Source organism: Gasterosteus aculeatus, chromosome 20, assembly GCF_964276395.1.
Source record: "Gasterosteus aculeatus chromosome 20, fGasAcu3.hap1.1, whole genome shotgun sequence".
NCBI classification, from domain to species: Eukaryota; Metazoa; Chordata; class Actinopteri; order Perciformes; family Gasterosteidae; genus Gasterosteus; species Gasterosteus aculeatus.
In genome coordinates, this window is record NC_135707.1 from 5,916,041 (window position 1) to 5,938,805 (window position 22,765).

General features: G+C 43.1%; 4 protein-coding genes and 1 long non-coding RNA gene across 9 annotated transcripts; 4 read left to right on the top strand and 1 right to left on the bottom strand.

Moving 5' to 3' along the window:
• Positions 1-910: 910 nt before the first annotated feature.
• LOC120810296 (sialic acid-binding Ig-like lectin 12) lies at positions 911-4,991 on the top strand. 2 transcript variants are annotated; one of them, XM_078094707.1, is made up of 8 exons: positions 911-1,156; positions 1,426-1,824; positions 2,047-2,367; positions 2,683-2,940; positions 3,024-3,104; positions 3,207-3,318; positions 3,785-3,848; positions 4,125-4,991. In XM_078094707.1, the coding sequence occupies exons 1-8, from the start codon at positions 1,096-1,098 to the stop codon at positions 4,506-4,508; spliced, it is 1,680 nt and encodes a 559-aa protein (XP_077950833.1). In that variant the 5' UTR covers positions 911-1,095; the 3' UTR covers positions 4,509-4,991. The 2 variants fall into 2 exon arrangements, with proteins under 2 accessions (XP_077950833.1, XP_077950834.1); XM_078094708.1 differs by having other exon boundaries at positions 932-1,156; positions 3,024-3,053.
• Positions 4,992-4,993: 2 nt separating this feature from the next.
• On the bottom strand, positions 4,994-6,363 carry LOC144389523 (uncharacterized). The gene is made up of 2 exons (XR_013453635.1): positions 6,204-6,363; positions 4,994-5,955 (listed from the first exon to the last, which is right to left on the bottom strand). It is a non-coding gene; the product is annotated as an uncharacterized LOC144389523 (long non-coding RNA).
• Positions 6,364-7,702: 1,339 nt separating this feature from the next.
• On the top strand, positions 7,703-10,192 carry LOC120810307 (uncharacterized). Of its 2 annotated transcripts, none has more exons than XM_040164750.2 (5): positions 7,703-7,949; positions 8,194-8,274; positions 8,380-8,491; positions 8,983-9,046; positions 9,316-10,192. In XM_040164750.2, exons 1-5 carry the CDS (start codon positions 7,889-7,891, stop codon positions 9,697-9,699), a joined length of 702 nt encoding a protein of 233 aa, XP_040020684.2. In that variant the 5' UTR covers positions 7,703-7,888; the 3' UTR covers positions 9,700-10,192. The 2 variants fall into 2 exon arrangements, with proteins under 2 accessions (XP_040020684.2, XP_040020683.2); XM_040164749.2 differs by having other exon boundaries at positions 7,711-7,949; positions 8,134-8,274.
• A 1,398-nt stretch (positions 10,193-11,590) lies between these two features.
• irgq2 (immunity-related GTPase family, q2) lies at positions 11,591-13,812 on the top strand. Of its 2 annotated transcripts, none has more exons than XM_040164741.2 (2): positions 11,591-11,669; positions 12,173-13,812. In XM_040164741.2, the coding sequence occupies exon 2, from the start codon at positions 12,175-12,177 to the stop codon at positions 13,312-13,314; it is 1,140 nt and encodes a 379-aa protein (XP_040020675.2). In that variant the 5' UTR covers positions 11,591-11,669; positions 12,173-12,174; the 3' UTR covers positions 13,315-13,812. The 2 variants fall into 2 exon arrangements, with proteins under 2 accessions (XP_040020675.2, XP_040020676.2); XM_040164742.2 differs by having other exon boundaries at positions 11,661-11,941.
• Positions 13,601-22,132, top strand: LOC120810397 (B-cell receptor CD22-like). Of its 2 annotated transcripts, none has more exons than XM_078094682.1 (17): positions 13,601-13,737; positions 14,392-14,464; positions 14,575-14,964; positions 15,383-15,667; positions 16,121-16,375; positions 16,455-16,718; positions 16,840-17,136; positions 17,719-18,012; positions 18,384-18,653; positions 18,813-19,079; positions 19,190-19,268; positions 19,357-19,411; positions 19,496-19,620; positions 19,750-19,807; positions 20,180-20,268; positions 20,349-20,415; positions 21,637-22,132. In XM_078094682.1, the coding sequence occupies exons 2-17, from the start codon at positions 14,416-14,418 to the stop codon at positions 21,850-21,852; spliced, it is 3,060 nt and encodes a 1,019-aa protein (XP_077950808.1). In that variant the 5' UTR covers positions 13,601-13,737; positions 14,392-14,415; the 3' UTR covers positions 21,853-22,132. The 2 variants fall into 2 exon arrangements, with proteins under 2 accessions (XP_077950808.1, XP_077950809.1); XM_078094683.1 differs by having other exon boundaries at positions 19,511-19,620.
• Positions 22,133-22,765: the final 633 nt, after the last annotated feature.

Genomic DNA, 22,765 nt, shown 5'->3' on the forward strand with positions numbered 1-22,765 from the left:
CGGCCCAGCGGGAACGGGAGAACGCTGCGGCGGCCCAGCGGGAACGGGAGAACGCTGCGGCGGCCCAGCGGGAACGGGAGAACGCTGCGGCGGCCCAGCGGGAACGGGAGAACGCTGCGGCGGCCCAGCGGGAACGGGAGAACGCTGCGGCGGCCCAGCGGGAACGGGAGATCGCTTCTTCCGCTTGCTCCTCCTAGGGTTAAGGAGGTCCCGGAGCTCGAGGCAGGCGAGCTGATAGCTCCTGGGACCAAAAACACAGTTTGTTTTCCGCTGCCAGAAGGGACTCCTTACGTCCAGGTAGTCCGGACCGTAGTCTGGCAGCGGGTCTGCTGAGCCCTTCTTTGGTCGCGTCATTCTGTCAGGGTTGCGGGTGGAAGGCAGGACTCAAACGCAGACTTGCGGAAAACAAAAGACTTTAATAGTCAAAGCTCAAAAAACACAGGAACCGGGGGCAAAAGCACACAGACGAGAAACTACGGCGATCCAAGACGAAAGACATGCGTGGCGAAAGACAATGACGCGACAAGTGACACAAGAGACACATGGCTTAAATACACAAGGGAGGTGCAGGTGATTGGACACAGGTGGAAACTATTAGACGAACACAGGGGATGACGAGACAAGGCAGGAAGTGAAGTTACCCGGGGACACGAGTGGCAGAAAACTACAAAATAAGACAGGAAGTGAACCACACCGTGACAACTGTTCCTTTATTTTATTTTTCAGTGTTAAAGTTGCACATTATCAACCTGATATTTACTATGAATAGATAGTATCATATGTACATCAGTGGTTTATTTAAGTTTGGCTTTAGCAACAAAACGCCCCGAATATACTTACATGATGTATTTCTTACACACAGGAAGCGAAACTTCCTTTAAATGAGTTGTGCCGCAAATAGGAACGAAGTAGAAGACAAAGAGGAAGAGGAAGAGTGAGTTCAGAGACGCTCGGCAGAGATCAGCGTGGTGAGAGGAGAGCAGGAGAACCAGACCAAGAGACGTGAAACAAGCGGCACCGGACTTAAATGACCACATTTAAACGTTTGTTCTTGTTAAAGGAAAAGAGACAGACTGTCTCCATCGTCAAATCAGGATGTTTGTTCTCATCTGTGCGACTCTGCTCTTCTCTGTGAGACGCATCACTGCTGCCACAGGTATGAATCTTTATTAATATCTAGTTATGATGCCAACATTTAAGACGTGAACAAAGTACACAGCAATAGTTTGCTTTGATAAATGTTAATATAATTTATAGAATTAGCTTGTTTACGAAAAGTTATTATGTGTGAAGAGATATTAATTCTGAACAGGTTTGATAAAACAAAAACTTCCATGTCCAAGTATTTCCTTCTCTCACCATTTTTTAAATATCATGGAGAATCTTCAAGATTTAAACAGTTTCTTTCACTGTTTTCATCAACAGGTCCACAAGTGTGGCAGGAGGAACCCTGTAAAAATGGATCCTGTGTCACGTTCAGTGAAGGAGGAATAAAAGCAGAGGCTGGACTCTGTGTGGTCATACCGTGTTCTTTCAAAACTTCCAATTTTACACCCAAACATCTGATGTTTTACAAATGTGAAGCATCAAAACAAAATTGTGCTAAGTCAGACGTGATATTTCACTCCAACACGAACAACAACAAAACTCAGCCCCGGTTTGTTGGACGAGTTTCACTGCTGCAGCCTGACCTGAGTCTGAAGAACTGCAGCATCATCATCAATGACCTCACTGAGTCAGACTCTGGATCTTATTGGCTCAGATTACTGGACGGAAACAAGAAAACACGTCAATCCTCTTCAAAAGTAAACATCGCTGTGAAAGGTACGAAGAGCTTCAATATATTTAGTTAATCTAATATTCATCATATATTCTGTATTTACAGTCTGAACGGAGCATGAAACAATGTTTTGCATTTTGACCTCTTTGGTCAAACAGTACAAACTGCATCAGTTCCTGATAGAAGTTCCACAGATGTTGGATTGAAGTGAGTGTTGAGCTTCAGGCTGCTCCCCTGAGTCCTCTCACTGACTGCTCTCCCTTCAGGTCTGACCCAGAAGCCCACAGTGGGGATCCCTCCTCTGACAGAGGGGCAGCAGACCACACTGAGCTGCACTGCTCCTGGTCTCTGCTCTGGATCGGATCCTGAGATCACCTGGACGTGGAGAGGAGCAGGAGAGAAGGACTCTCACATCACAGGAAACATCACTGCTGTGAAGACCGAGAACCTGACTTCTGTCACACGGAGACACATTTCAACTTTGACCTTTAACCCTTCAGCTGAACACCACGGCACCGATGTGACCTGTAAGGTCAGATTCACCAACGACATCACTACAGAGGAGACGGAGACTCTGAATGTGACCTGTGAGTATCACTGACCTTCATGCTCACCTTTACTCTGTAATGTCTGAAGGGTTTTCCCACATGTAGTATGTATTGTTGATGGTTTTCATCAGCGGTGATCTTGTTGTATGTTTTGCAGTCGGTGGCGTCATGAATTTCAAATGCTGTAAAACATATAAAAGTGAAGAGATATTGTTTGATTTTCATGCTCCTTGAAAATTGTCTTAATGGAGTTTTTGTTCTTACTTATTTGGCATCAACCAACATAATAGTTTTATAAAAAAAAGATCTTCTGTTCACAAATTCTAAAAGTTTGTATAAAATGTTTTCCTGAAGATATGAAGAAACCTGTGATCAGCGGAAACACAGCGGTTAAAGAAGGAGATGTTCTCCGTCTGACCTGCAGTGGAGATAGTTTCCCTCCATCTCGTGTCACCTGGACTAAACTTCCAATCAAAAATGTCCTGCACCACGTGAGTGGAGCAGCGACTCTTCTCATCTCTAATGTGACAGCAGAGTGTTCTGGTCAGTACGTCTGTACAGCGGAGCAAAGGATCACTAATGTGACTAAAGCTGCTGAAGTAACCGTGACGTGTAAGTAGGCTGCAGTCTGAAGGATCTTCATGTTCTTTTACTTTATTGTTCGATTTGTTTGAGTTTTTTCTTTCTGTTTGCAGTATTTCCAAAGATCAGTAACCAAACCCCTGGTGAGTGTGTGAGCAACAATGTGACCGGGGAAGCAGAGCAGACCCTCACAGGCACGACATGACATTTAAATACATCGTTTTTCCGACTATTTTTTAACATGAAGAAGCAATACATTGTTATTTATGTAATTAATTTGTTCCTCTGCATTCCAGATCTGCTTTCCTCATTTCTCATCAGCTTCAAAAACCTGCACGTCCTCATTGCGTTTTTCATCGGGATTCTTCTTTCAGCAACCATCTGCTGTTTGGCCCTAAAATGCTGCAGGTACGTTTTTTTATTACTTACATAACTGTTCTTCTTTTTCACATTAATTGCTGTCCTTTTCCTTCATCAACTTCTTTATTTTTTTACAAAGGTGAATTTGGCAATTCTGAATGCCGTTTTACTTCTGAGGAAAACTGGTCTGATCACAGGAAATAGATCATAACAAGACTAAAATAAACTTTGTTGGTGTTTGACCCTAAACATTCTTCTGTGAAGTGACAATATTTACTGTCCTATATTTAAGCCATAAATTATATAAACAAATTATACTGTTAAGTTGGTCACAGTAAATGACAGAATAAATTGTTAACAGTTACGATTACTTTAAATAGAGTTTATAATGAAGTGAAGTTTAGTTGATCAGTCGTGGGAAAATACAATTGAAGGTTAATTGAAGATCACGTTTTTGGCCTTAAAAAAAACTTTGATTAAAAATGTAATGGTTGTTCACCTTTTTTCTCCCCAGAAACAAACAGAAGACCTCTGGTGGAATGACTCTGGAGATGGTGACCACTCAAGCGGTTCCACTGGTATTTATATTAACAGCTGGCTACTACTGTGTACAATATATTAGTTAAATGTGGGCTCAAAGGTCAGTCCTGACATGCATTACCATTGTTTTTCTTCAGTTTCTCTCACTTATAAAACATTCCTGATCATTTCGTTGCCTTACAGATGATATAAGTTTAGTGTTTCAGGGTGAATTTCACACCTTGCAGATTTAAGTAAAACCAGTTGCTGCCTGGATGCAGGGGCTTCATGTGTTACGATGCAAATGATTTCTCATTTCTGATTTTCACCGACAGATGGATCCTCATCAAGCAGCGGAAAGCGACGGGACCCGCGGCCCAGAAGGTGACGTGCAGCCCAGAGAGGTGGAGTACTCGGACATCGACTTTTCCTTGGTGAAAACAAAGCGTGCCGGAGGGGCCGAGGATACGCGGGAGACCCCAGATACAGAGTACGCCGAGATCAACAACAAGGGAACGGAGGAGAGGCAAAGTGATGGTGCTGAGGACAGTGAAGTGATGGAGGGCCGGGAAGAGGAGGAGGAGGAGGAGGAGGAGGAGGAGGAGGAGGCCATAAGGGAAGATAAGGAGACAGAAGTGTGTGTGCTGAAGGAGGAGGATGGAGGTGACGATGTTTACTCTAATGTCCATGAAATAATGGGGGAGAGTCAGGGGCCGTGAAGCTCGATGGAGGGACTTCTTTTCTTAATAAACAGGGTGAGCTTCAGCGACGGGGTCGATATAGTGCAGAAATGCATGTTTTAGATGTGATGCTGAGTGTTTGTGTGTGAGGTGGATTTCCTTTTACAGAAAGTGCAAATGACACATAAACAGTAAAACATTACATTGTATGTAATAAGTGTTATTCAAAGGTGGAGGAAAGAGAAATAAATATCTAAAAACATGCTCATTAGAATTAGTCAAATAAGCGGGAAGGACAGACAGGCAGCAGCAGCAGGGGAAATGCAGCTCATCTTGTACCAAAGTGCCCTTTGTTATGAAGTGAAGTGACTGAGTGAGCAGGGTAAGGCACCGGAGCCCAAATACTTCTCTCATTAACACCATAAAAGCTTGTTTGAATGCCCTCTATTGATATGAAATATTCAAACTTAGATGCCTAAATGTACATTGCACAGAAATAAAAGCTCCTTCCAGCGATGAAAATGTTGTCGGTTATTTCATTTTATTTCACTCATTCTTCAGAGAGAAGAAATAAACAATGTATTAAATGTAAAATAAATGAGTAGCTCAATGTGAGAACAGGAAGTTAACAGAGGGACTGAAAAAACACTATTGCTATATTTAAGCACATCATAAACAAATGCAGAAACTCTTTCTGAGACGCTGAAGCTGAAAAGGAGGAACATTCTGTGTGGCTAATTAATCAGTGACACAAGATGCACCCCAACACCGCCACAGTGTATTTCCCTATTGATTGTGTAACGGTCATAGAGGTCATCTCCTTTTTGTTCAGTTCACGGTCATGAAAGTGGAGCACAGATGTCCTTCATTATTCATGGTTGAAGGTTTAAGGTGCAAATTGTGATTCTGTGAGGTTGTAACTGCATGATGACAATACTTTGCATTAATGTTTGCACTGTGATGTCGTGAGAGGCAGCGCCGCTCTCACCGGGGTGGTTCAAGTAGTGCGAGGACACCAGGTTAAAAAATGCAAACAAAGGTTTAATTCACGCCCTTTGGTTTAAAAAGAAAACAGTAGTCAAAAAGGTGCAACTTAGGCTTCAGTCGATCTTCGCCGGTAAAACTTAAATAATGCCTCGTCTTCTCAGTCCCTCCCGTCTCCAGGAATCCTCCTGCATTGGTCTGGGCTTCTGCATCGGGCCCAACCTGCAGCTCGTCTCTCTCTTTCCCCTCAATGGTGTGTCCCCCACCCTATAAAGGCCTTCAGGTCGTCATACCCTGATGGGTTTCAGGTGTGAGGGGGATGCTCGGAGTGGGGTTCCTAACTCCACCAGCAGATGGAGCCATAGCAGTTACAGCCATCTTTGGTGAATGTACCTCCCTTCCCAGACCCAGCCTCTCGTGACATCACAGCTCAAAGAGGAAAGAGGTAAAAGATAACCGATGGGGAGAGTTTGTTTAGAGCGGAGTCACACGGCTGACATCACTGTGGAGAGAAGAGACCAGAAAAAAGAGAACCAGGTCAAACTGTTCATCTTTCTTTTTTGACGTCTTTTCATGCAAAACTCATGTACCAACCACATGTGATCCACATAATTTTGAGTCCTTAGTCAAGTTTGTAACCATTTGAAATATACACACAAGAATACAATGAAAAGGTTGCAAAAAGTTGAACGCATATATTTATTTACAGTACATACTTTTTAAAGCGATTAACAGTTTAGAGGTACTTACCACCTTTGCCTCATCCAAACAGGACTATTTTACGTTAAGATTTACGTCCAGTGGAAATCTGCCTTTAGATATTTAAGATTTGATTCATGTGGAGAAATGAACTTACTTACTGAGGTTTTCAGGTTGCAACTCTTTTTAAAAGACAGGAAATCATTGTGTGAGTGGATGTCAATCTAAAACAGATGTTATCAATTTTTGCATTCTGGGTTCCTCTTATTAGAAACAGAAGAATGCAAAGTTGTGCAGCTTTGCTAGAGTATCACTTACAGTATGTGTGAGTGCTTCGACTTGCACTAACACTTCCTATTTATGGTAAAAGGACTGTGCAGGAAGTCATCTCATTATCTCAAGATGTTTCTTACTTTCTTTTTACTGTACATTTTTAGTCAAATGGCCTAATGTTCCACCACATGTGAAAAACAAAAAACAAACCACACACCAACTATTGACACCGAGATGCACTACAGAAAAATAAAGAGAACCACCAACACCGGGATCAGCCAGTCACTACTACCAGTGGCACCAACATCTCCTGTTCATCAAAAGAAAAGCAACCACTAGCAACGCAATATCAGGCGGGCGGGCGCACCCACAGAGTGAAGAATGATTAAATCACAATGCAGAAGAACAGCCCAGACGGAACAGCAGTGGGAGGGTCTCGCAATATTTAGAGGCCCGCTTCAGCAGGACTTCGAAGCTTCAGCGCTCCAGCACCAGAGTGGTGCACCACAACGACGCAGCTTTAACTGCAAATCAGAGGTAGCAGAGACATCTATACAACCGCTGGATAAGGCCCATGTACACCTATGCAGTAACAGATAAGACAGCCTACCGTAGGAATTGAATGCTACGCATAAGGAGCTGTGCACTGGCTTGAAGGCCACGCTGTCCCACTTCCAGCCTCAGTCGGCAGACAGGCAGATGGCGTCGATGACGCCGAATGGAGAGACACCACACACGCTCCGTGCGGCACGTGGGACGCCACACACACAATGCGGCAGCCACGCTCCCTCGGCCGCAACCTCCAGCCAGACAACCGGCTGACTACAGCAAACAGAGGGAGCGTCAGCTACCGATGCCTAACTATAACCAACATTGCCAGAAACTTACCTAAAAGTATAAAACCGCCACGACCTGACAAGCTGAGCCTCACTGGACCCTGCAACAGCCACGCCAGACCAGACCAGACCAGCCACACTGCCGACGCCAAAGTTTACCCCGAGAAGGGGTAGGAAGACACACCTGAAGTGGATGATTCGCTCATACATCTAATCTCAGCGGCATCGCATATATATACACATATATATATATACATATACGCACATATATACACATACATATATATATATATACATATATTTATATATATACTGTATGTATATATATATATATATATATTTACACATATACATACATATATATACTGTATGTGGTACGGGTTAGCAGTGTGAAGAGACACTTCCTTCCTTTCAACCTCCTTTACATGAGTTGTTCTGCGAAGAGGAACGAAGACAAAGAGGAAGAGTGAGTTCAGAGACGCTCGGCAGAGATCAGCGTGGTGAGAAGAGAGCAGGAGAACCAGACCAAGAGACGTGAAACAAGCGGCACCGGACTTAAATGACCACGTTTAAACGTTAGTTCTTGTTAAAGGAAAAGAGACTGACTGTCTCCATCGTCAAATCAGGATGTTTGTTCTCATCTGTGCGACTCTGCTCTTCTCTGTGAGACGCATCACTGCTGCCACAGGTATGGATCTTTATTAATATCTAGTTACGATGCCAACCTTTAAGATGTGAATAAAGTAAATGTCAAAGGTAAGAAGAGCTTCAATGAATATATTTATATAATCTAATATTCCTCACATATTCTATATTTACAGTCTAAATGGAGCATAAAACGATGTTTTGCATTTTGACCTCTGTGCAAACAGTACAAACTGCATCAGTTCCTAATAGAAGTTCCACAAATGTTGGATTGAAACATGTTGCAGTTTCTCCAAAGATCAGTAACCAAACCGCTGGTGATTGTGTGAGCAACAATGTGACCGGGGAAGCAGAGCAGACCCTCACAGGCACGACATGACATTTAAATACATCATCTTTCCAACTATTCTTTAACATGAAGAAGCAGCAATACATTGTTATTGTTTTAATTAATTTGTTCCTCTGCATTCCAGATTTGCTTTCCTCATTTCTCATCAGCTTCAAAAGCCTGCACGTCCTCATTGCGTTTTTCATCGGGATTCTTCTTTCAGCAACCATCTGCTGTTTGGCCCTAAAATGCTGCAGGTATGTTTTTTTACTACTTGTATAACGTTTGAAGGTACACGAAAAATGTAATTGGCTTTAAAATGTATTCTGGGATTGTGTTGCGAGGTTACATTTGTTTCTTTACAAAGGTGAATTCGGCAATTCTGAATGCCGTTTTACTTCTGAGGAAAACTGGTCACAAGAAATAGATCATAACAAGACTAAAAGAAAAGACAGTTGACTTTGTAGGTGTTTGACCCTAAACATTCTTCTGTGAAGTGACAATATATACTGTCCTATATTTAAGCCATAAATTATATAAACAAACTATACTGTTAAGTTGGTCACAGTAAATGACAGAATAAATTGTTAACAGTTACGATTACTTTAAATAGAGGTTATAATGAAGTGAAGTTTATCAGTTGAGGGATAATACAATTGAAGATTAATTGAAGATCACATTTGTGGCCTTAAAAGAAAAAGGGACTTTGATTAAAAAAGTAATGGTTGTTCACCTTTTTTCTCCCCAGAAACCAACAGAAGACCTCTGGTGGAATGACTCTGGAGATGGTGACCACTCAAGCGGTTCCACTGGTATTTATATTAACAGCTGGCTACTACTGTGTACAATATATTAGTTAAATGTGGGCTCAAAGGTCAGTCCTGACATGCATTACCATTGTTTATCTTCAGTTTCTCTCACTTAAAAAACATTCCTGATCATTTCGTTGGCTTACAGATTATATAAGTTTAGTGTTTCAGGGTGAATTTCACACCTTGCAGATTTAAGTAAAACCAGTTGCTGCCTGGATGCAGGGGCTTCATGTGTTACGATGCAAATGATTTCTGATTTTCACCAACAGATGGATCCTCATCAAGCAGCGGAAAGCGACAGGATCCGCGGCCCAGAAGGTGACGTGCAGCCCAGAGAGGTGGAGTACTCGGACATCAACTTTTCCTTGGTGAAAACAAAGCGTGCCGGAGGGGCCGAGGATACGCGGGAGACCCCAGATCCAGAGTACGCCGAGATCAACAACAAGGGAACGGAGGAGAGGCAAAGTGATGGTGCTGAGGACAGTGAAGTGATGGAGGGCCGGGAAGAGGAGGAGGAGGAGGAGGAGGAGGAGGAGGCCATAGGGGAAGATAAGGAGACAGAAGAGTGTGTGCTGAAGGAGGAGGGTGGAGGTGAGGATGTTGCAGTTTACTCTAATGTCCATGAAATAATGGGGGAGAGTCAGGGGCCGTGAAGCTCGATGGAGGGACTTCTTTTCTTAATAAACAGGGTGAGCTTCAGCGACGGGGTCGATATAGTGCAGAAATGCATGTTTTAGATGTGATGCTGAGTGTTTGTGTGTGAGGTGGATTTCCTTTTACAGAAAGTGCAAATGACACATAAACAGTAAAACATCAGTAAACAGTAAAACGTATGTAATAAGTGCTTTTTAAAGGTCGAGGAAAGAGAAATAAATATCTAAAAACATGCTCAGTAGAATTAGTCAAATAAGCAGGAAGGACAGACAGGCAGCAGCAGCAGGGGAAATGCAGCTCATCTTGTACCAAAGTGCCCTTTGTTATGAAGTGAAGTGACTGAGTGAGCAGGGTAAGGCACCGGAGCCCAAATACTTCTCTCATTTACACCATAAAAGCTTGTTTGAATGCCCTCTATTGATATGAAATATTCAAACTTAGATGCCTGAATGTACATTGCACAGAAATAAAAGCTCCTTCCAGCAATGAAAATGTTGTCGGTTATTTCATTTTATTTCACTCATTCTTCAGAGAGAAGAAATAAACAATGTATTAAATGTAAAATAAATGAGTAGCTCAATGTGAGAACAGGAAGTTAACAGAGGGACTGAGAAACACTATTGCTATTTTTAAGCACATCATATACAAATGCAGAAGCTCTTTCTGAGACGCTGAAGCTGAAAAGGAGGAACATTCTGTGTAGCTAATTAATCAGTGACACAAGATGCACCCCAACACCACCACAGTTTATTTCCCTATTGATTGTGCAACGGTCATAGAGGTCATCTCCTTTTTGTTCAGTTCACGGTCATGAAAGTGGAGCACAGATGTCCTTCATTATTCATGGTCGAAGGTTTAAGGTGCAAATTGTGATTCTGTGAGGTTTATGACTGCATGAATGTTATGGAACAGAGACTCACAACAAGGGAGAGGTTGAGTACTGTAACTTTAGGAAAGGAAGCTAGACGGTGAGGGATTCAGGAGTTATGTGGACGAGTAATGTTGTGTATATATTTATATTCAGTACATACGTGGTCGACTTTTTAAAGCCATTAACAGTTTAGAGGTACTTTGCACCTTTGCCTCAGAAAAACAGGACTAATTAACGTTAAGATTTACGTCCACTGGAAATCTGTCTTTAGATATTTTTAAAGATTTGGCGTTCAAGATTATTCACGTTTTTAAAAACTAACTTACATACTGAGATTTTCAGTTTGCAACTCTATAGAATAGAAAAAGACAGTAAATCATTGTGTGAGAGGATGTCAGGCTAAAATAGCATCTGGCAGGTGTTCGATTTCTTTTTGCATGCTGGGTTCCTCTTATTAGAAACAGAAAAATGCAAAGTTGTGCAGCTTTGTTGGAGGATCACTTAGAGTACAAGACTTTGTTCCTTTTATGGTAAAAGGACTATGCAGGAAATCATCTCATTGTTTCACAGCAACAGCATTTTTTCAGTTTTTGTTATGTGTTGAAAGTAGAGAAATACACAACCTTAACGAGAGTGATGTAACTTCCCTTAACTTGGAAACATCAATGTGTTCTGCTCCTTACGTGTTTGACAACAAGGCAACTTTATCTCATCATTGTGGACAGTGAGAGGAACTAAAGTATGAAGTACTAAACATTCCTTAAGTTACTAGCTGGTTCCATTGATACATTACTGCATTACTTGATACAGTACTGCATCCTTTCCTGTCTTTCTTTACTTCTTTCTTGTTGAAAATAGCCGACCTGTGATAATAATCCCCTTTAAAAATGAATCTTCGTCTACTGCTTGAATTTCCTTGTACGTGGAAGCAAAGAGCTTCACGTTTACACACAGCGTGCATGAAAGTGCCTCTGGATTAAGGCTGAGCTAACGGGATTAGAACGTTCCACCGGGCCGACACCTTTAAATAGATCAACCTGACGCTGCTGCTCATCCAGAACCCTTCGACCGCTGGGCTTCCTCCCCTCCAGACCCCCGGTGAGTACGTGCAGCGTCGCGTTGGACTGGAACAACATCCGTGACGGACTGCGTTAAACCTTCATTTGAGGGTTTCACTTTTTTACTAGAATTGAACGAATGAATTGCTGTCGGCACTAAATGTCCTTTGATGGGAGGTACTGGCTGTGCTGATGTGTTCACATTTTGATAGATATTACTTTAATCCAGCACAAATGCCATTGGACAAGAGGGGTGTATGTCTTTTATGTTTAAACACTATGCCCATCAGTAGTGGAAAGGCACGTTTCAAGGTACACGAAAAATGTAATTGGCTTTAAAATGTATTCTGGGATTGTGTTGCAAGGTTACATTGGAAAAGCTTTCACTTTGATCTACTTTTATTGACATTTTAATGTTTATGTTGTTACAATAACCATTGCGGTAAAGTACATAATTTTTAATGCTTTGTTTGCAAATGATCCAATTCACACGATATTTATGTGTTAAGATATATTCTTACTGCAATCTCTGTCCTTTCACAGTAATGGCTGATGTTTTCAGGAGCCTGAACCTCCTTGAGACCCTCAAAGAGTCCATAGACCACAATAAGTTATCAGACGTCAAGGATGCAGTGGAGGATCTTCTGATCAGTAGGACCAACCTAGCTGTGATGGGGGACCACGGAGACGAGAAGGCCACCTTCATCAACTCCCTCCATGGCCTCAGCTCTGGGGACGACGGAGCAGCTCCGTCCCAGCCCCCTGTTTCCCCGGAGGAGGTGGCAGGCTACCCGAACCCCAAACACCCCGACTTTCGCCTGTGGGACCTTCCGCCTGTCCCACCCACCTCTCCTTTTGAGCCCGAGGGATACATGGATAGGGTTAAGTTTGCCCGCTACAATGCCGTCTTCATCACCTTCAACCAGGCGCTCCCACCCAACAGCGTGCAGGTGTTTCTCGAGGCCCGCTCACAACACCGGCAAGCGGTGTACTTTGTCCTCCTGGCTTCGGCGAAAAGCACCGAAAAGCACCTGGAAGAAAAGAGAAGAGCCGGTTTAGAAGTGCTGACCTCGCAGGGCGTAGCCACGCCTAAAGTCTACCTGGTGCGACCCTCCGCCCTGGAGAAGTTTGACTTCCCCGGCCTGTTGGAGGACCTGGAAGGAGACCTTCCAGACATTCGGGCCCACGCGCTTCTCCTGGCTCTCCCGGCACTCACCTCCAGCCTGGTCGCTCGGAAAAAGGAGGCATTCAACGCGCTGGTGTGGGCGGCGGCCTCGCTGTCCGGCGGGGTGTCGGCCATCCCCGTTCCCTTCGTGGCCTCCATGGTGGACTGCGGTGTGGCGGTGCGGATTCTGAGCAAAGCACAGCTCTCCCTGTGCCTGGACGACGGGTCGGTCGAGCGACTGGCTCGCCAGCGAGGGGCGGAACCCTCCCGCCTCAAAGGGCTGCGGACCTGCGTTCTGTCGGCGGGGGTCACCAAAGGGGAGGTGAAAGCGCGGCTGGCGGCGGCAGAAAGGGACTCGGCCACGGTTTCGTCCAAGCTGGTGGAGATGGCGATGCCCAGGCACGCCCGCCCGGCCGGCCGCTCCTTTGCTGCCATGCTGCAGGCGCTGAACGCCGCCATCGATGAGATGGCGGCTGACGCCCAGAAGATTGTAGCCGCTGCTCTCGGGGAGGGAAAGTGAAATCAAATGTTTTTCGTGTTTGCAAAAGGATTCCTGAATGTCTTGTTTTTTTGCTACATGAGAAAGACACTATTTACACCATAAAGAGAAATAACTGACTGGTTTGATGAGCTTGGAGTTCTAATTGACGATGTAAACGTCATTTAAGCATTTTGCAAATAGATGTCCAATCCTGTGTTGCTCAGTGCCTTTAATAGAGTTGAGCCCCTCCCTGGACTGGACAACGACTTCAAAAGCATAAAATAAGGAAGTGAGAGCAAGATGCATGCAGCAGACTGTAGGTAAAAAAGTCTGGCTCGCATGGGGAGGCATGCAAATGTTAAGATGTTTTAGGTCAACTGTGAAAACTCCTTTTACATGATCTTATATTTACTTTCGGAAGAAGGGTGTGTGCAACATGGTGCTATAAGTGGATCACGCTAGGTAAGAACAGGCTTTTTTTAAATGTATCTTTCCATCGAAAATATTTCTGTGCATAATAAAACTGAAAGACATCTACGTCTTCGAACATTCATTCGAATCGTTAAGTTGGTGCAATGAATAATTCTAGAGAGAGTTGATTTTTACAAAAAATGAATAATTCAATTCTTTCAACTTTTTTCCAAATAATCTTCTTGTTTGAAATCGAAGTATTAACTGTTTATGATGAGAACACAATATATACTTTTGACAGTTTTAAGAACCAAGTTTGGGGCTGATAGATGACATAGTTGTCAAAGGAAACCTAATAACATTGTGCAAGTTGTGATGGTTGATCCCTACTTACACAATTCCCTAGAAATGATTCTAACGTGAGTAGATGTTGGACAATATAAAATCTTTTCCCCTTTTGCAAATTGTGATAGTTGAGCTTATATATATCTGAAGTGCAAGAGAATTCAATTGAACAATGTTGAAATAAGGGAGGAAAGGAAAACCACTCAAAGCACTTAAAATGAAGAGGACAAAAAGAGGAAGTACAGCTGATTTGAATAAATGACTAAAAGCATACTGGGCAGAAAGGCCAGATTAAAAATAGAGTCAGTTCTACGGTGTTATAATGTGCACAAATGCATTTGTTTTGTTTTTGTGTTTCAGACGTCAAGCTTTAGTGCCGCAACAATGAAAGCTCACTCAGTTTGGTGGTTGGTGGTTCTGGCAATATTGAAAAGTAGGAATTTATTATTCCACTTTGATAACAATGTAAACTTTAACGAGATTGTTATTAAATATTGTAAATCACTTAAATTGACTTTACCACTTGTGTTTTGACCGTCACAGATGTTTCTTGTAGTGACTTTGAACTGGTCACCACGTCCCTGACAGCTAAAGAGGGATCCTGCGTTGAAATCAGCTGCAGAGTCAATGGAAGAGTGAAAGCTGCTGGTGCTCACTGGTTTTGGATAAAGGACGTAGTGTGGAATAAAACAGTTTTGATTGGCACCGTCATCTACAGCATGAATAAGTCACTCATTCCGGTCAGCACAGACTTTGCTGACAGAGTGAAAGAAATCAGTTCTCTTTTGCCAGCTTCAGGAGGTTATCTTACAATCTCAAAAACGAGCAGTATTTTACTCTGCAACTTGAAAAAGTCCGACAATGGAAAATATTTCTTTAGATTTGATGGGGAAGGAAAGTGGTACACCGACCCAGTGATACTACATGTTAAAGGTAATACTGAAATATACTTTAAGAAAATACATAGAAATTAATTAATCAGTAAGAGATGAGCTGGTCTGGAAGCAGAAATGTTTGAGTTGGTTGAAGTCAAGTTTACATTTTTGAATATTCTTAAACATAATTGGTCGTGGTGTTAAAAGTTAAGTGAAAATTTTACAACAATATAACAGCAAAGAATGAGAAAATATAATGTTTATGCAGCTTTTTTTAACTGGGAAGACTCAAAGTTTTAACTGAGCATTAAATGTATTTATCACTCTAAAGCTTTTAACTGAAGCGCTACTCACATGCTTTACTAACTGATCACCTCAGTAACGAATGGTAATTAATTCCTCTTTAGAACAGAAATAGTGAACAGAAGTAATTCGCCACGACATTTCTTCTGATATTGTCCTTCTTATTTTTCCAGACAATCCATGCCTGATCACTTTTCAGCAACCGCCCGTCTTCAAGGAAAACGACACAGCAACGCTCACTTGCTCCACTTTGAGTTCATGTGGTTTAAACCCAGTAATCAAAAGTTCGAGTCCACGGTCTCCGACTTCACACCTAACGCATCCACAGGAGAGCAGAAATCAGAAGAGCACCTCGCTCAGTTTTACTGTTAACTGGCAGCATGACGGAGAGGAGTTTTCCTGCCAGACAGATGACAGCGACAGATATTTGATTCGAAATATCAGCTTGACTGTGGAATGTAAGTTTATAAATGGAGTCTATCTATGTCTGCTTTACCAGTGATCGACAGCAACTTAGATGAGAGTGAAAATGATTTGTTGGTGCAATTAAGTAAGCCAAATAAATATATAGTAAAATAATCAGGCTTAATCAAATGAGTGATACATCATTAAAATCACCCATTCTGCATATTTGCTGCATTTTCTACTTTATTTACCTTTTGTATATTTACATTTACACTTTTGTACTTTCACTTAATGGCTTTTACTTGTAAATGCTCCTTCTTTAAGGATTCTTTAAGGTCTTTATTTTTTCAGTACTTTATAGTAGCAAAAACGAATGAGAACATTTTGGAGCAGCTACCTTTGATGCATCTTTTGTACTAAATAAACAGTTTATCATATTTCATTTCTGTGAGTGAGCAACAAGTTGACGGATTTCTCTTTTGCTTGTATTGTATTGGTTGACACAGATGCTCCCAGAGACACACAGGCTGAAAAACACCCTGCAGATGTTGTGGAGGGAGGATCTGTGACTCTGAAATGCGTCGCCAACGGACGTCCAGATCCCAACTTCACATGGTTCGGAAATGAAAATAAACAAATTGGAAGAGGGGCCGAACATAAGATCACGTTGATTGTAGAGTCACAGAGTGGGGAATACCATTGTGAAGCTACAAACAAACTGGGGACAATGAAATCAGACCCTGTCAACATTAACGTTACATGTGAGTATATTATCATTATTATTTTGCAGAATAATTGCTGCCAATTAGAATGAATAAAGAATTCAATCTTGTGTTTCAGACCGGCCCGAGGTTGAGGTGTCCATGTCCACTACTGCCACAGTTAAACAAGGAGATGTGATGACTTTGACATGTCGTGTGAGGAGAAGCAACCCGCTACCTCACACTTTCACCTGGATCAAGAACAAGAAAGCCCTCAGCGAGGAGAGGACGGAGCGGTACGTCGTCCAGAGCATCCAGCCTGAGGACGCAGGCGACTACAAATGCTCGGCCATTAACGTCCGAGGCGAAGGAACATCGGTGCCCTTTAGGGTCAAAGTTCAATGTGAGTTTCACAGCTCCTTTTGCTGCAGGGATGTCAAAGAGTTGATGATAGGAAAAAAGGAAGCAAATCCACAGCCTCCATCACCGTAGAAAGCATTATGATATTTCATTCTTTCTTTCAGATGGCCCGAGGAGGACAAACATTTCCATCAGTGAAGATAATGAACGTGTGGGAGTTGGTAAATCTCTGACATTTTATTGTCAAACTGAGGCCAATCCCTCCCCGCTTGGATACTCCTGGTACCGAGACAATGAAACCATGGAGATTGACTCCTCACGGTGGAAGTATGAGACAGCCAGAGATAACAAACGAACGCTGGTCACAGTAGAGAGAACAGATCAAGGTTGTTACACGTGCAAAGCAACCAACTTCATCAATACAGGGAAGCAAAGCGAGCCAGTGTGCATAGAAGTGCTCTGTAAGTAATTATGTCACTCTGATTAGTTTCTGTTATTATTATTTTTCATTTTTACGTCAAGTGTGATCATTAGAAAATCAGCGTTTACGTCCAAAGGACTCGATCAATCGCCCGAAAGTCATTACCTCAATTCATTGTCTATCTTTTAAATGTATATTTTAATGGTAAATTGTTATTTTTCTGAAGGAAATGAATACTTGTAGTAAACTCGCGTGCCTGTACAATGAATATTGAAATATAAAATGATTAAAAAACTTCAGCAGTTAGCTGAGCGTGGGAATGACAACGTGGCTAACGCACTGATTCCACCTCCCAGCACTTCTAAAGCTCAGACATTGCAACACTTTTATGATTTAACAACAAAAACACTTCTTATGGCGAGCAGTTGCCAGGCAACAAGGGAAGACCAAAATCAGGCATTTACCCCTGTTAAAGTAGCAAAATGTCACGAATGAGTTTGTATGCTAAATACATTAAAAAATATCCCCCTCGTTGATTGGTGAACTTCAGAGATGCTAACGTACTATGATGTTAAACAATGAATGAAACCTTCTGAAGAACATAGATGTTTTCTCTCTGCAGATGCTCCCAGCAGTCCATCGCTATCCATGAAGACCGAGGTCAGGGAAGGTCAGCTGATCTCCATCAGCTGCAGTGTTGAAAGCTCCCCGCCCTCAAAGCTCACCTTGACACTGACCTCAGAGTCAAATCCTCCGTCTTCAAAGGTGCTTTTCACTCATCCTGGTAGTGACCGGCGGCCCAACAATCTCTACCACACGTTTCACGTCACTTACACCCACGCTGGCTTCTACACCTGCGACGCCACCAACACCGAAGGCTCAACGACCAGCGAACGGAAGAAGCTGGCGGTGAAATGTGAGCAAAAGAAACTTGTTCCAAAGGAAACTTGATTTAGAATGTAAAATGTAGATCTTTATTTTCTATTCCGTCCATTAAGTGCCAGCTCGTACGAAGCACTTTAGATATTTTGAGTACACAAGTTTTCATACAAAAAGGATTGAATGAGAAAACCGGCCGTTATAGATAAACTGCAACAGTATATGAAGTAGTTTAAAATACAATGAATTTAAATGTACATCAACTTGGTCTATGAGTCATTGCATTTGGGAATGAATCGTATTTTACAGCAGTGGAAGTATGTGTATTATGGAAGGATTACTGATAGCAGATAACTATATCATATATCTACTACTTCTCTCCCTTCCTCTTAATTCTGGTGAATGCAGATAGTCCCAAAGACGTGAGCGTAACAGCTCGGCCTTCCCTCGTCGTGGAGGAGAAGGAGCCGTTGACTCTGGAGTGCAGCGCCCGGTCCGACCCACTGGTGACCTCCGTCACCTGGAGGAAGATGAGCGATGGCGCGACCGAGATCCTCGGGAAGACGCAGACCTTCTCCCTGAAGTCGGTCGGCCCTTCCGACAGCGGACTGTACAGCTGTGAAGCGAGCAACGACGTGGGAACCGGAAACTCACCGCAAACCGAGCTTAGAGTCAAGTGTGAGTGTGCTGCTGTCGTTGTGGCTAATGTCAAAGGGTGTGGGCCCTTCAAGTGTGTCTCTGTGAAACTCCCACTGGAAGACGGCAAAGGGACATTTTCACATTCCACACACAGAAGCTTGTTATGTTCTATAAAAACAAGAACATATTGATCCTCAGATTCCCCGAAGCTGACAAAGATCACAGAGACGGAGCATTGGGGGGCCGACGGCACAAGTTCTGTGACGCTGAGCTGCAGCAGCCACAGCTACCCGCCGATCACGCAGTACTTCTGGTACAAGGAGAACCACAAGGCAGCGAATAAAAAGGTGTCCATCAGCGACCATCAGAACTACACGGTGTATTCAGACCAACCGGGATCCTACTACTGCGTCGCAACGAACGACATACATCAGAAAGCGTCCAGCCCCGTCCATCTGTTTGAGCGTGAGTGAATCTCAAGGAAGTGTGTTGTTTCCTCCAATGATTAAATCACGGCCGTTTGAAACTGTGCTTCTTTTCACACCTTTCTAATGTTCTGTCTCTCTTAACCACAGGAAACGTCTTGAAGACCGTGTTGATCATCCTGTTTATAGTCTTTCTACTCACCATTTTCTTGATTGTCGTTGTCTACAGGTGGAGTACGAACACAATTACATGCAGTGGATGATTTGTCATGTGTAATTTGGTGCAAACATTCACTCTTGTCCCTTTGTGTTTTCAGACAAAAGAGGAAGCGATCAAGTGAACAAGCAGCTACAAACACTTTCGGTTTTCTGGTGATGACTCATTTGTGTCTTTCCACTCTGTTATGTAACAGAACGTAGAAGAATAGAAGTGACATCCCTCTTTTTGTGTGTCAGTGGGAACCCATTCAGCGCTGGTGGAACAGCGGCGAGAGGAATCGGACGAACGGCCGCGGTGCAGAGGATGACCTCTGGCCGGACCGTCCAAAGGCCCCACGATGCAAGTCTCATCCAGACAGCACGTAAGCAGCCTCACACACACTGACAGAGCATCCATTTAAGAGCCTTCAGACACGACTGGCAGCATAACCGTCGTCCCTGTCATTTGTCACTGCACCTTTTCATTCATGTTGGCCTTTGTTGTTCTGCAGACCTGCAGCCAACATCCACAGCATTTACTGCACGGTGAACGAGCCCTCGGGACAACACGTGAGTCAAGCTGTCAAAGCTTCACGACAGCAACACATTAAAGAACTGAAAATAGGAATCACAATTTCAAAAAGTTACAGGATATCGTACTTTATAAATAGGAAGTACGGACTTGTCATCACGTCCTTTGTCGTTCCTGGAGGAGCTTCTTTTAAGTCCGAGTACAAGATCTTTCTTCACGTTTTTTTAGATTGATAGATCTGTGTAACTTGTGGTTCCACACAAGTTACACACAAACAGCCTCAGAGTAGAACATGTTTTTTAAAGAGCCAGCAAAAGATTAAAGGCTGTGGATAAAAATTGCACCCACAAAACATACCAAGCAATTTTTCTAGGATACAATATATTCCACCTCTGTGTGTCTCTGCTCAGGGTCCTCCTGCACTAAACGGAATCACAGAGAAAGGTGTGAACACACCGGAGGATTCCCTCAACTACGCCTCTGTGCACTTTGGAAAAATGTGAGAATGACAAAGAAAGGATTTAATACATGGCAAATATATGTGGTACGTTATGCACATGATGGTATTTGTATTTCTAGAAACCAACGGGCAAAGGCGGGAGAAGATGTGTATGCTAAAGTGTCCAAGCAAAAGCCGCCTGAAAAGGTCAGAATCCAAGGAACCGGATGTTTTTGGTGTGTTATCACAAAAGAACTATGTGGTGTGCATTGCGTCTCTGTGTCCACAAAGTTTTAATTGAATAAATTCCTTCTTACTATCAAAATGACATTACATTACATGTCAACTGACACTTTTATTCAAAGCGACTTACAATAAGTGCATTTAACCAAGAATACACCACAAAAGAAAGTGCAATTTCCTCAAATAAGCCGATCTACAACTTACTATAGATAAGAGCCATTATAAGTACAATTTAAGTCCTACAATCTTTTTAGTCTTTTAGGCGAGGTAGAGTCTGAAGAGGTGTGTTTTTAGTTTGCGGCTGAAGATGTGAAGCCTCTCTGCGGTCCTGATATCATCAGAGAGCTGGTTCCACAATTTCGGAGCAAGGACAGCAAAGAGTTGTGATTTTGTCGAGTGTTTTGCTCTCATTGAAGGAGAAACGAGCAGTTTGGTAGATGCAGAGCGGAGAGTGCGGGTCGGTATGTAGAGTTTGACCATGTCCTGGATGTAATATGCACCCGATCCATTCACAGCATGATATGTGAGCACCAATGTTTTGAACTGGATGCGGGCAGCCACCGGTAGCCAGTGAAGAGAGCGGAGGAGTGGAGTAGTGTGGGAGAACATAGGAGGGTTAAAGACCAGTCGAGCTGCTGCATTCTGGATGAGATGCAGAGGTCGAATAGCGGTAGCGGGGAGACCTGCCAGGAGGGAGTTACAATAGTCCAGGCGTGAGATGACAAGAGCCTGAATCAGTACCTTCGCTGCCTTCTGAGTGAGAAGGGGACGTAATCTCCTGATGTTGTAGAGCGCGTATCTACAGGATCGTGTTGTTGCAGTGATGTTGGGAGTCAGGGAGAGTCGGCTGTTGAGTGTGATGCCGAGGTTCCTCGGTAGGTCCGGCCATCAAAGTAGGATAAGAGAAGGGAGAGAGCAGAGCCTGAGACACCAAGTTCCTGAAGGGAGGAGATAAGGATCTTATGGTTTACTGTGTCAAATGCAGTGGAAAAGTCCAGAAGGATGAGGACAAAGGAGAGAGTTGCTTTGAGACCGCGAGGAGAGCAGTTACTAAAGGAATACATTTCCTCACAAGTTCTCACAAGCATTAAATGTGTGTTGATTTGATTGTAATGTTTTTCTTGCATAAAGTCCAGATAAGCTATGACTGAAATAATCTGGCGACCATCTCTGTTGTTCCTCTAGAGCGAGGAAAGGCAGGAGGACTACGAGAACGCCAGCTCCGCTCACCTGGCCAGAGATCCAGATCCATGGAGCTACGACACGGACTCCAGCGAGGAGGAGGTGGAGGTCCACTACTCTCAGGTGACCTTCGCGGCGAAGCCCGGACGAGGGGGAGGCGGCTGGTACTCCAGCAGCTCCGAGGGAGACGAAACGCAGTACTCTGAGGTCAAAGTGTGAGATGGCTGAGATGCTGCGACAGTACTTTCCAGGTGCAGCCAGTTGTTGAATGATGGAACGAAACATGTGGCACCTACATTATAAATGTTTATTAGCAAATGAAAAAACATTTTTGTTCAAACTGCTTTGTAAAAGAAAGAAGATGTGGGCAAATTAACATACTTTTAATTGTTGACATGTTTATGACATTTGTGAACAGTACAGGATGACATGGCATTAATGGTGTGCAGCAGTTCCGTTATTAATGCTTGTTTTTGAAAATATATAAATCTGGGCCCTGTTTCTCGTACTTTCTTCAACTAAGTCAATCAAATGTCCGATTATCCAGCTCAAATTACCGAGATGATTGACAGATCAACATCTCGGTTCCTCGAAGGCGGGTCGACGGTCAAACCGTCTTGTTAGTTTGAACCAGATCGTGCGCGTCCTAAGTTAGAAGGCGGAAGAGTCGAACACAAAAACCAGGATTTTTTAACAGTATAACGGCAAATAAACTTAAAGGAAGAGCGTTTTTTTTTCTCCTCTGACGGGCAGGAAATGATCATGAACACTTATAATGAGATAATATGTTCATTTGAATCATTTCTGTCGGATGAATTTAATGTATTACGTTGTTCGTTCTGTACGTCCTTTGCAGTCTGTCCGTCCCAGGGAGGATCGACCTGTGTGTCTCTAAAGGTTTCTTCCCTTTATTCTCCCCATCAAATACCTTTTCATTGTTTGGGGAGTTTTTCCTGTGTTGATGTTAGGGTTTCTGGACAGAGGATGTCACATGTGTACACACTGTAAAGACCTCTGAGGCAAATTTGCGATATTGTGCGATACAAAATAATATTTAATTAATCACATAATCATGGCAAAAACTGACACCGCCCCACTTTTTGCAGACAAGTTAACGTTATGTGCGTGTTGG

Coding starts and splice junctions, on each gene's coding strand:
- LOC120810307 (XM_040164749.2), top strand. CDS start 7,889: ATGTTTGTTCTCATCTGTGCGACTCTGCTCTTCTCTGTGAGACGCATC. Junction 8,492..8,982: donor TTGGCCCTAAAATGCTGCAG/GTATGTTTTTTT, acceptor TTTTCTCCCCAG/AAACCAACAGAAGACCTCTG. Junction 9,047..9,315: donor CCACTCAAGCGGTTCCACTG/GTATTTATATTA, acceptor TTTCACCAACAG/ATGGATCCTCATCAAGCAGC.
- LOC120810397 (XM_078094682.1), top strand. CDS start 14,416: ATGAAAGCTCACTCAGTTTGGTGGTTGGTGGTTCTGGCAATATTGAAA. Junction 14,965..15,382: donor AGTGATACTACATGTTAAAG/GTAATACTGAAA, acceptor TTATTTTTCCAG/ACAATCCATGCCTGATCACT. Junction 19,621..19,749: donor AAGTCTCATCCAGACAGCAC/GTAAGCAGCCTC, acceptor GTTGTTCTGCAG/ACCTGCAGCCAACATCCACA.
- LOC120810296 (XM_078094707.1), top strand. CDS start 1,096: ATGTTTGTTCTCATCTGTGCGACTCTGCTCTTCTCTGTGAGACGCATC. Junction 1,825..2,046: donor AGTAAACATCGCTGTGAAAG/GTACGAAGAGCT, acceptor CTCTCCCTTCAG/GTCTGACCCAGAAGCCCACA. Junction 2,368..2,682: donor GGAGACTCTGAATGTGACCT/GTGAGTATCACT, acceptor GTTTTCCTGAAG/ATATGAAGAAACCTGTGATC.
- irgq2 (XM_040164741.2), top strand. CDS start 12,175: ATGGCTGATGTTTTCAGGAGCCTGAACCTCCTTGAGACCCTCAAAGAG.